Genomic DNA, 12,000 nt, shown 5'->3' with positions numbered 1-12,000 from the left:
ACTGGGAGGAATATGATAAGCTTCATTTGGAAAATAGCTCTGTACATAAGAGTATTCGCATCAAAGCACAGGTACATGAAAGTCATAAAAATCATGGCACTATTATTTGAGTTACATTTTAAACAGTTCTTAAGTTATGGTTGTGTTGATGAAGTAGTGCACCACAAAGTGCTCTACATACCCTTTTTTCCAGACAAATCAGATAGATCTGTACCTCATGGTGGAACCCCAGCCTACTCACCCCCGGAGGTCCATTATGCGTCATGCAGTGCGTGAAGGGTCACGCCACTTGGCAGCATCCTCAGCAGAGCCTATGACAACCAGAGGCATTCAGCCAGGATGACAACCAGGATATTGAACCTGCAAGCATACTAATTACATTACTGGGAATTAGAGGGAAATATGATTTAATTTACTAATGGGTATAATTTGATGGAAAGAGGTTTGGAGATGTTTGCTCTTGTAAATATCTCAGCTCACAGGCTACTAGAGACTAGGCTGCTGCCCTTCTCAAAAAGCCACACCCCCATCCACATGGCAGCACAGGACACACTCAGTGGCAGGAAGGCATAGTTGTTCATGTGCAGCAAGAGAGTATGTGAGGTGAGGCAGGTGAAGTGTAGATGTCTTCTGTATTTTCTTCTGAGAACTAAGGGGAAACCTTTATGATACATCAAACCAGGCCGGTCTTTTCCATTTCATGCTGTCAGAGCTCCAGGAAGTCACCCGGCCTCCGCACCGTAACGAATTATAAATCAAGAGAGATTGATTTATTTCAAAGCCAGTCATGGGTGTGAATTTGTGCTCGATGTGTTTCTCGCGCTACAACTCAGAGTGGTCAAACGATGGATGGTCACTATTGAGCTTGGTGTAAAAACGATTTAAACACCAGAGTGCTGGTTTCCTCTGAGATTTAGTGATTAGTGTTCACATTTCCAAGATGCAACAAGATGTACAAGACAGCGTTATGAACACTTGGGTGTTCCCCATTCCACATAATGGTTAAAGGGTCTCCCGTTGAAGCCCCAGAATCTCTCAGCGGCAAATGGTGCATCAGTAACGTGACAACCAATCACAGCGGAACACATGATTAAGTACAAGAACGGACACTAACACCAACTATTAAAATTAATTTACATTAGCCCCTCTCAATACTTTTGTAGTGCTAATAACCCATATTATATCCTCGAACAGCTGGTAACATAGTGGTTAGGGCTGCTGCCTTTAGACCCAAAAGTCACAGGTTTGAATCTCCCCTCCAGCTATAGTACACTTGGGCAAATTAATTACCCTAAAATTGCTCCAATAAAATTATCCAGGTGTATAAATGGGTAAATAACTAAACAGATTAACATTTTAAGTCGCTTTGGAGAAAAGCATCAGCTAAACGAATAAACGTAAAAAAAAAAAAGTTGGACTGAAATACTGGCTGCAGACTGAGTCAGAACACCCAGAGAATAGAAGGTTCTGTCTTTGTAGTGTACTGGTCTTGACAAGGACCTTGTGTTTCTCTGATGGATAAATGGTCTTTGGTTTGAAACTGAGTGGAAACAGTTTATTTCACTACGTTATTTTATCATCAGCAGCAGACTATACGATAGATGCGGCCATTCGGTTAAATTCTCGATTTGAATCAGACTCGTGCTTGTAGTTCTCTTGATTATGGTACTTACCCCAAAGTGATACAAGTAGAGGTCCCTGTTGTATAAATGGGTACATCACTGTAATTTTAATTACCAAACATTGCAAGTCACCTTGGAAAAAGTTATCAGCTTTACAAAGAGTAATGGTAAACTGTAGACAACCAAAGTCCCTGGGTTAGCATAAAAATCAACAAACTTCATATCAAGACACAAACAAAAACCACAGACAGACTGCATACTCCATGAGATCTTCATATTCAGTTTCTTTAAAAAAAAATGTTCACAAAACACTATATATCCATCTGGGGACAGTGTAAAAAACATGAAAACAAAACAAAACAAATCTATCATCACCTTTAACTACTGCAATTTCACACCTTTAAAATACTTGTTTGAAATCCACTGACCATTTTGGCAATTCTGATGATTATTAATCTAGATCAGTAACATTGACTTTGTTAATAAAAAAAATTGTTAAAATATTTGATTCTAAACATCAATACACCATCAAAATGGGCAAATATGACATTTGCTGAACTTGACTGATCAGGTGTCTACAGCATGTACGACACTAAATCACTGCTGGTGCGCCGGTACTGTTAAATTTATGTCTACACACAAGTTTTTTTCCAGAATGTTCAAAAGTGCCTTTCATATACTGTGGCTTCAACAGGTATAAAGCAGAGTCCCAATCCACTTGGCCACAGGCATAGTGCAAAAGTCCAGTTCACTGTGCTCCACTGCCATTTTAAACATCTACAGATGAGGTTTGCACCCTCTCCCAGTTCAGTCTGCCTTCAATCAGAAAATTGACAACTGCTGCCCACCGCTGCCTGGGAGGGTGATGTGGGTATGGGGAATGTTTGAAGTAAGTGGTGGTGCCTAAGGCAAGAGCCTGGACCTGCTCCCTCAGAAGCCAGATCTCCCACAGGGCAGTGACAAGGTTCATAACAGCCAAGGTCTGAACCCAGGCCTCAGTGCCCCAGGGGGCCTGTGGAGCACCGCCCATCTGATGAAGCAGGTACTGCACTGCTGCTAGAAGGAAGAGCGTATGAGCAATCACCATGGCCAGGAGGAACAACAGGAAGAGGCGCCGGTTATCCCTGCCAACGCAGCGGCCGATGAAGAGGCAATGATGGTCATATTCTAGCACACATGCACTGCACAGCCTGCAGTGCTTGCAACCATCAGGTTGAAACATCTGCAGTCCCAAGAAAAAAAAAAAGAAAGTATAAATAACCCGTGAAAACCACATCCAATTACACAGCCTAATTGAGTTGGTCAACAGCCTCCTCAGCATCCAATATGCAACTTCATGTTGGAGGGACTGTTTTACTTCTTTATTCTACAACAACATCTGACGAATATCAAAGAAAGTGGACAGTAAGTATTTCCGTTATGGGTAAAAACGATGAAAAGTAAAAATCTGCCCTTTAAATGACAGGTAAAATTTCTGTGTTTTTGCAGTGTGTTACAGTGCAATAACAGCACGCAATGGACAGTGTGAACTCTTACCTCGCATTCAATGCAAAACCTACTGAGGCTTTCGTTGGCTTCCACGAGGTCAGCAATGCTGGAAAACCTGGGGTCGGCATCAGCCCCCTGCATATGTCCAGGATTCTTGATGAGAAGATGCCAGAACAGCCACAGAACCAAGGAGAAGTGGATGATGGACACGTGGAGCAATGAATTAGAAGGCTGGATATGTAGATCTTCATTAAGGAACCTCAACATTCTCAATTTTATGTCCACTCTAAAATCACTCAGACTGGATAAGATAAAGGATATTCGGCATGATCTTGACATAAAAGCACACCAGCGAGTGCAGTATCCCAGCTGCCAGAGTACCCAGGTAAACAGGGTTGGGCAATCTGAAATCCAGTTAGATTAGACTGAGCAACGGCACTGATCCCATCTTGGCGTTTCATCTAACATCTAACAGTAATGAGGGGGCTTTTGTTCGTTGCAATGGCACAGGGGACTTAACCTATAAGGCCAGCAACCACAACAATATTGTGGTCCTGATTGCTGAAATGCAGGCTGGTTACTTGGACTAAGGTGTCCAGGTCAGCTGCCAGCCATACTCTCCAATGCACCTTCCAATGATGGGTGCTTACATGGCTTAGGACTCAGGGTCACTTGCCTTTGGTAGCTGCTCATTCTGTGGTACTGGGTGAAAATGCACTTGGCCAGCCAGGGGAAGAGCAGGACACACAGTATCCCTCCGTAGCCGCCCAGTAACACAGCCATTAGGAAGATGGCTCCACCACTGAGAGATGGGAACAGGAGGGCCCAGTAGTACATGCCTAAGCAGTGGTACATGATGTGAATCAGTGAGTTAGAGATTGACAACAGATCATTTCACTCACCAACAATACAGCAGAACAGCTCTCTGAGACTGGTATATGACAAAACCCTTGTTATTGCACAACACTAGAAAAATCAAGCCTCCACGTGTAGAGTGAGAAAACCCTCTGCTGCCCTCTAGTGGCGATTACGTGTTATTGCAAATTGTTCGGACAATAACTGTCCTGTAATCTTATTACTACAAAAAGTCAGACATTTAGTTTAATTCAAAGAAAGGAATATCAAAACAGGAAGCACATCTAAAACATCCAGGTGTTCAGAACTGCACATACAGAAAGGCTTCCAGTTGTACTTTACATTTTGAAGGTATTCTATTTAACTTGTATCAGAACCTTTCAGCACTTCAGTAACATCAGATTGCTACTGGAATGAAAAGAGCGTCGTTACCATGTGACTCTTCAGGTCTGTGATCAGCTGGCACGCTGATGAACTTCATTAAAATCTGTGCTAATTGTTGATGTCTGTAATGACACAGAGGGGGAAAGTGCACTGATAACACTGGAAAAAAAATGCTCACTGACAACACAGGTGTGGCCACTTTTCCAGTGGTGCTCTTTCCTGCATACCTGAAGGTGGCCCCTTGTCGACACAGGTCAAGGGGGGTGAACCCATTATGGTTGCGCAGGTGCAAAGCCTGCAGGCCAGCCTCTCGCATCAGCAGCCAACTCACTTCTACTGCCCCCCTCTCTGCAGCCACATGCAGTGCTGTTGCCCCCTGTTGGTCGGAGGCATCGGCCGCACACCTCTAGAACCAAAGCACAAGATGTGCAGCAGACATTACTAACCCATGCACACAAAAGAAAGATCAGCACCCCAAATGGATGAAATGCTGTTTGTCTATCAAAAGCCAGGAAACGGTCTTTGTGTATGCAGGCCTAACTGTGCGCTGAAGATTAACTTGGTATCATGTGGAGAAAATCCACAGTTCTGCTGATTCTGAATTCACAGAAGAACTATAGTGACGTTACACTCACGTTGTTCCTCAGCAAGTACTTCACCATGTCTAGATTGCCCGTGGAGGCCGCCAGGTGCAGCGGACTGATCAGGAAATTGTCAGTGTCAGAAAAACTGAACATCTTGGTCTCAGACAAGTATTGCACAGCAACCCTGCGGTGGCAATGCAGAAGGAATCGTTAAAAAAAGAAAATCATTGGGGATAACAGGCTTACCAGGTACTAAACAGCTACTTACACACTCCCGCCAGAGACCGCATGCAGAAAGGCAGTTTTTCCCTGAAGGTCAGCAATACGAAGGTCTGCGCCATGTTGAAGCATCTGATGCATAATGTAGACATTGCCCTGTCTGGGAATAAAGAAAATTTATGTGTGATATATTTGGAGATTTTTGGATGGTGCTCCCGCACGTTTCCTCTTCCACTTTCCTCTTTCCACAACACGTTAACGGCCAGAGACACGTGAAATGCTATTACAGCAGCAGGATGAAGTGATGGTGGTACATAACTTGCTGTACTGAGGAGAGGTACAGGCAAATCGTGAAGGGAACACGGACCTGCTGGCGAAATGAAAGGGTGTCTGGCCTGCTTGGCAGAGCGCGTTGCAGTCAGCACCATGGCTCACCAAGAGGTTGACGAGAGGCCTGTTGCCCTGGAGAGCGGCGTAGTGCAGGGGGCTAAACCCACCCCAGCCTGGAGGGAGGGACGGACAGTCAGACACACACATACTATACTGTGTACATACCAGGCACTGCCAAACCTCAGACACATGTGGGGAAGCTTCTTGGTGCCAAACCGGTTCAGGTTGAACACACTGCTCAGTGGCACAGCAAACAGCGCTGCTGTCTCACAGCGCCTGCGTGGTGCGAGAGGATGCAAGTTTGACCCCTGCTCAGTCTGTGTGGAGTTTGTATTTATCCTCCAGGTGCTCTGGTTTCCTCCCACAGTCCAAAGACACGCTGTTCAGCTTCCCTCTAGTGTGCGAGTGATAGAGAGAGTGTGTTCCACTGATGTATGGATGAGTGACCCATTGTAAGTAGTAGTGTAGTGTAGTGTAAGTCACCTTGGTGAATAAGGTGTGTGGGATGATAACACTGGAAGTCACTTTGGAGAAAAACGTTGATAAATAAATAAATTAAATGTAAACCTTTAACTTTGCAGTCAACAAGTATGGAATTAACAAAATGTAACACTGCAAAGAATTTCATACGATAGGGCGTCTCTTTGTACTTTTTTGCTATGCTGGTGTTTATAGCTTGCTTCAAGCTCTCAGCAAGTTGTAGCCGTGACACTAAGATAGGACATTTTGAGGAATTTGCTGACACATTTTGGGGAAACTAAACGAAAAAGAACCGCGAGATAAGAAATAAATGCGGCAGTCAGGTGCCGTGACGCCGGTACTCGGGTCAAAGGTCACAGAGACATGGACTTTTAAATTTAAAAAAAAAAAAAAAAAGAAACCAAGGGGAAACGTAAGCCTGTCTTTTGAAAGAGAAACAGACAGTACCGAGTGAAACAGTGTACAAAGGCTGTACTAAGCAGCTCTGCTTGTTGCTTCAGAAAGTCCGTGTCGGCGCGTCCCTCCGCCGTTCGTTCTCACCTCTCTGCGCGAGGGCTGAGCGGTCCTCGTGCACGATCTTGGCGCACTGCTGCACGTCGCCTCTCTGAACGGCGGCGAATATGTCAGCTCCTCCCTCGTGGCCGCTCACACCCACGGGCAGCATCACCACGTCCGACGAACAGCACCTGCAGAAGGCCGCTTAGCAAAAGAACGCGTTAGGTCACGGTAACATACTCTCGTCTGTAATGGTTTTCGACCGTGACACGAACGCGGCGTCTCCCCAACGTCACCCAGCGTACATTACATTTGCCCAGAACGCCGCCTCGCGCAGGGTTGCCAAGTTATTCACGGGATTTAACACCGAAAAGTGACCAAACGTTATGCAAGAGCTTGGAATGTTTTTGAAAACGTCTTCTGTAAAGTTATATTATGGCAGTTGTGTACAATCTTAACAGTTTCCAGTATCAAATGACAAATTGCCGAACTGACCTTTTACTAGAGAGTGAATGTAATAACTCTGTGGCATGCTACTTGTGTATCATTTTCTGGCAACCCTGTGTCTAGGCTCTCCACTCATCTCTTCCTTCTTGAATTGGTATTCTTTGTAAACAAATCGCTTATTTGATGCTTTTATATTACATACACTGTGTTAATCATTCACATACTTTCAAGATTACGTCTGTCACAAGCAGTGCAAATGAGAGCACACACTTAGTATTTGTACAGTCTGATATTTCAGTTTGTGTCTATTGTATGTGACGTAAGTATCACGTGGTGCGGGGTGTCTCCGCGATGTCAAAGTAAAAGTCTCCCGTCCAGTTGGGTAATAGATATTCGATAACCAATGCGGGACAGTGCAGTGGCCAATCAGCGTTACGCTTTCTAACGCACCTCATAACCTTAATTGTCCGTCTGACAGACGCTTGTTGTTTTTTTAATTCATGGTAGCAACTTAAGACACCGTGAATTTCAACAGTATTGCACGATAGTGTTAGAGTTTATAGTTTCCTGTTTCGTATATCATACAGTATTTCCCTCTTCTTCTCCATCTGGCACGCGCGCTTAGTGGTTTTAAGATCCATGATTCTCCCAGCCTCCGTTTACAGTACTCGTTTGTGCATCGTTCTACGCAATTAGTCAGAACACGTGATAAGGTTAAAAAAAAAAAAAAACTGGTTGTGAAAATTGGAATTAAGGAAATGGCAGTCAGGTTAATGTAAGAGCGTTCTGCGGAATAAACCGAAAGTAACACGTATTTTTATATAATAAAGTGACCCGGTTAGGTAAGGTTTACTTTAAACTCATTCCACGTATAATAATCTCCTTTGATATTAGCCAAATAAACTGATTAATGAATGTCCAGTTAAACTAAAAAGTACACACAGTTGCGTGTCACTAGACTTACTGTATGTCTGTTAAAGTAAATGTAATAATTTACCAAAAGATGTCGCTATGTACTATTCCGTTTTTTTGTCGCTTTCTAATGGCACTAAGTTATGGCATTCGATTCGGTTCGTGGTCATATGCGTACGGTAGTGGTGTTGTCCCAAGAACATAATGTAACGATCCGCGTCACTGTTTTAGGCGGGAAACTTGTTTAACGTAAATAGTTGCATTGTGGGAAATAATGTTAAATGTGGGTGTGTAACCATTGGGGGCACTTACGGGGAAAATGATGGGGTTGCTGAGCCTAAGAGTGTGCTGGGAGAAAACTTACGGGTGTTAAGCAGGCGGGGAAAGCTGGCTGTAAGCGCAGGTCCTAGATGAATGGGGGTTCTCGGACCGAGAGTGTTACTTGTTTTTCTGGTGTTTGAATAAAGGTTCCTGATCTATAATACTATGTGCTATAGTAATAATTAATTCATCATATTTACTGCTCATGTGGCTTTTGTGAGAATTTACTGCCCATAGTTCTAAGTGTATTTTGTAATTATAACAATTATTCTTGTTGCTGTGTGTTAACATTTATTGTTTATATGATATTTGCATTTTATTTGACAGATGCTTAAGCGACTTCCAATGAACTCTATATAGTGTTATCAGCCGACTTCCAATGAACTCTATATAGTGTTATCAGCCCACGTGCCTTATTCATTAAGGTGACTTACACTGGTGGATACGCTACTTACAATGGATCACTCATCCATACATCAGTTGAACACTCTGTCACTCGCACACTACTGGTGAGCCCGAACAGCATGTTTTTGGACGGTTGGAGGAAACCAGAGCACCCAGAGGAAACCCACACAGACACGGGGAGAACATGCAAACTTCAAACTCATCACTGAGGCATGTTGATAAGTTTCAGAAGCCCTACCTTCCATGTGCACTCAGTGTTCATGGTGTTTAAAGTTTCACATCAGAGTTGAGGTTACATGTTGTGTGAGGAGTGTTGATTCAACAGGAAGCTGCTGGGTGTTGGGGGTCTTACGACAGTGTGTTATGAGTGAGATCAGCAGCAGAGTGCAACATTTTGAGCCAGCAGACAAAGGGTAGCCGTGCTTCACATGGACTATTAAATCAAGTGGCAGAGAGGTGGAAGAGACACAAGTGAGCCCTGTACTTCTGCTTTTCCCCAGGAAGCAAGGCACATGACCAGCACAGCTGATGAAAGAGGAGGTTCACGTACAAAGTTCAGGCAGCCAAAGGTCCTGACGAACGGCCGCAGCAAGAAGCGGCCCTTACCCACGCTCCCACACCACAGCAGTGCTCCAGCCGGCATCTTGGCGTGTTGAAACAAGGGACAGCGCAAAGAATTCCCCAGCACAAAACACAACACTTCCGCAAGCCGCAGCACATGTGCAGATGAATGTTAGAGGTAAGACTGCCTCCTTTCCTCTGCCCAGAAAACTGCTGTGTTCCATTAACATACTTTTTGATCGAAGGATCACACTACGTCTTACTTCTTACTTGTTGCTTTGTTTTTGTTTTTATCGTATGACTTGCTGTCCTGACTGCAAAATGTATTACTCTATACAAACTGGCTCAAGTTTGTGAGGGAGAGAGTTTTCTATGGAGAGAGTGTGTTCCACTGATGTATGGATGAGTGACCCATTGTAAGTAGCAGTGTAAGTCACCTTGGTGAATAAGGTGTGTGGGCTGATAACACCACATGGAGTTCATTGGAAGTTGCTTTGGAAGAAAGTGTCTGTGAAATAAAAAAATCTAAATGTAAGTTTGTGGAAGATTTGTACAGGTTTGTAGAGTGTGTATTGTCATAGTTCTTTGATATAGGTTTTGTGTGACGTTCATCTGTTCAAACTCAAGTGTTAGACAATTGTGGAGACAGGAATAAGGCTGCTATGCAACACATTTATGCAATTAAATCATAGATGATTATGAAGCAGTTCAGAGTAAATTGTATGTAAGATTCTTTTAGGTCATGTATTCAATGTAAAAAATATAACTTTGGCATTGAATAGAAAGTGCAGAGATTGATTTTCTTGGAAATGTAATTATCATGTCATCCTTGAAATGAAAATGGGATAGCCACTCGGTGTCACAAGATCAAATTAGGGGACAATGTGGACGTCTGAGGGCAGGGAGACTTCTCCAGTTGCTGCCTCTAATTGCACCCGCAAAAAACAGTTGATCTTTTTACTGTTCTTATGGCTAAACATTCCTGCAATTTGGTGATAAGTGATATATTGGTTGATTGCAGTGATGTGATTTAGAAACCTTGAAAAAAAAATACTCAATATCATGGTAATATAATAAGGGCACTGTTATGGAATCCATTTTTTCCTCTTAGAAATTCAACAGGGGCTTTCTTTTGGAGCTATAGTAAGGAAAAGAGCTCAGCTGAGATATGACTGGTCACATGCTTACAGTTTGTTCAGATCTAGCACGCTTCACATGCAGGCTTGAGCACCACGAACTCTTCTTTTTCAAGAACCAAGAAGAATCACTGAGGGCATGAATGAAGGGACAGAGGAGCTGGCTCTTCCTGGTCAAGGGGAAGGCACAGGTGGGGCCAGCCAGACCGCCTCCATGGACCAGGGCGCTTGGGACCCAGTGGTGGCCCTCAGGGACCAGCTTGCATTGCTGGGGAGAAGCAACCAGTGTAACAGCAGTGCCATGGAAGAAGATGTTGTGAAGATACTGTCACTCTTCATACAGGTACAAGGACATAATGTGGTGTTTTCATGTTTTGTAGATGGCAGCTTTACTTTATTTTAATCCAAGCGGCTTAAACTTGTCATGTTCTTTTAATCACAGTGGTTTCCTGTGTAGGGCGTGGTGGCGCAGTGGGTTGGGCTGCAGTCCTGCTCTCTGGTGGGGCTGGGGTTCGAGTCCCACTTGGGGTGCCTTGCGGCGGACTGGTGTCCCGTCCTGGGTGTGTCCCCCTCCCCTTCTGGCCTTACGCCCTGTGTTACCGGGTAGGCTCTGGTTCCCCGCGACCCCGTATGGGACAAGCGGTTCTGAAAAAGTCAGTCAAGTTTCCTGTGTCTTATCTCAAGTATTTCCCAGTAACCTTGAACGAGTAACTCCTCAGCCATGCCTGGCTTAGCTGAATTTACTCACCGTTATCTGATGTGTGATGGCCAACCATTTCCATTCCCTCCCTTGCCTTGGAAATGACGCAAGTTGTCGCTATGAGTTGGCTTTGACTCGGTGCTTCCATTATTACCACCATGTGAGTTTAATCTAAAGGGGGCGCAGTGGGTTGGACCGGGTCCTGCTCTCCAGTGGGTGTGGGGTTCAAGTCTTGCTTGGGGTGCCTTGCGACGGACTGGCGTCCCGTCCTGGGTGTGTCCCCTCCCCCTCCAGCCTTACGCCCTGTGTTGCCAGGTTAGGCTCCGGTTCCCCGTGACCCCGTATGGGACAAGCGGTTCAGAAAATGTGTGTGTGGGTTTAATCTAGCACTTAATGATGAACTTTTCTTCTGTGAACCAGGCCCTTTATCCTGACCGCAGTTTCATGTTGCCCCTGGCACAACCATTATTACCCAGCTACACTTGTTCTTCCAGCCCCTGTGACCAACTTGCCATACTTGCCCTGGGACATTACATTCTTGCAAGACTATGTTTGTATGTTCAGTTTACTCCCTCACATGATGTAGCTATAGGAGCACGTGTCTGCATCCTTTGTATGTTGTGCTGCCTGTCACGTGCAGTTATATGGGAGAAATGTAACTCCTGTACACTCACCCTGCAGGTTTCTCAGAGCGGCGGTGCTGGGGCCCAACTGGACCTTCGTGTCCTAGCTCATCGAACGGCACAGATTGTGGCATCCAGTATTCAACAGAAAGTGTTGGAAAAACCCGCAGGTACATTTGGCTGCTGACTGCTGATGTGCATTGCGCTACCAGAGTGTACATCCCTTGCTTGTAGTGATTTGTTCCTTCACTTATAGAGGCTTCTTTTGTGCAGGTTGGATAGACCACACACACACACACACACACACACACACACACACACACACATTTTCTGAACCGCTTGTCCCATTTGGTGTTGCGGGAAGCCAGAGCCTAACCT

At 44.6% G+C, this 12,000-nt stretch overlaps 2 protein-coding genes across 4 annotated transcripts in view; one reads left to right on the top strand and one right to left on the bottom strand.

The window, feature by feature from the left end:
* Positions 1 to 13: 13 nt before the first annotated feature.
* LOC108942702 (palmitoyltransferase akr1) lies at positions 14 to 6,842 on the bottom strand. Of its 3 annotated transcripts, XM_018766171.2 has the most exons (11): positions 6,563 to 6,842; positions 5,520 to 5,655; positions 5,202 to 5,312; positions 4,985 to 5,117; positions 4,577 to 4,755; positions 4,398 to 4,471; positions 3,787 to 3,949; positions 3,432 to 3,514; positions 3,159 to 3,349; positions 2,707 to 2,844; positions 14 to 311 (listed from the first exon to the last, which is right to left on the bottom strand). In XM_018766171.2, exons 1-11 carry the CDS (start codon positions 6,684 to 6,686, stop codon positions 255 to 257), a joined length of 1,389 nt encoding a protein of 462 aa, XP_018621687.2. In that variant the 5' UTR covers positions 6,687 to 6,842; the 3' UTR covers positions 14 to 254. The 3 variants fall into 3 exon arrangements, with proteins under 3 accessions (XP_018621687.2, XP_018621686.2, XP_018621688.1); XM_018766170.2 differs by lacking the exon at positions 14 to 311 and having other exon boundaries at positions 1,555 to 2,844; XM_018766172.1 differs by lacking the exons at positions 14 to 311; positions 6,563 to 6,842 and having other exon boundaries at positions 1,555 to 2,844; positions 5,588 to 5,634.
* Positions 6,843 to 7,699: 857 nt separating this feature from the next.
* The window catches only part of wdfy4 (WDFY family member 4), a 52,660-nt gene continuing 48,359 nt past the window's right edge, over positions 7,700 to 12,000 (top strand). The window contains exons 1-4 of the mRNA XM_029254219.1: positions 7,700 to 7,806; positions 9,103 to 9,341; positions 10,416 to 10,642; positions 11,681 to 11,792. Coding sequence (XP_029110052.1) covers positions 9,329 to 9,341; positions 10,416 to 10,642; positions 11,681 to 11,792 — 352 coding nt within the window. The 5' untranslated portion in view covers positions 7,700 to 7,806; positions 9,103 to 9,328. The remainder of the gene's footprint in view (positions 7,807 to 9,102; positions 9,342 to 10,415; positions 10,643 to 11,680; positions 11,793 to 12,000) is intronic.

This window comes from Scleropages formosus, chromosome 8, assembly GCF_900964775.1.
Source record: "Scleropages formosus chromosome 8, fSclFor1.1, whole genome shotgun sequence".
Taxonomy (NCBI): domain Eukaryota; kingdom Metazoa; phylum Chordata; class Actinopteri; order Osteoglossiformes; family Osteoglossidae; genus Scleropages; species Scleropages formosus.
The sequence above is the reverse complement of the archived record's forward strand: the minus strand, read 5'-3'. Positions and strand labels throughout refer to the sequence as shown.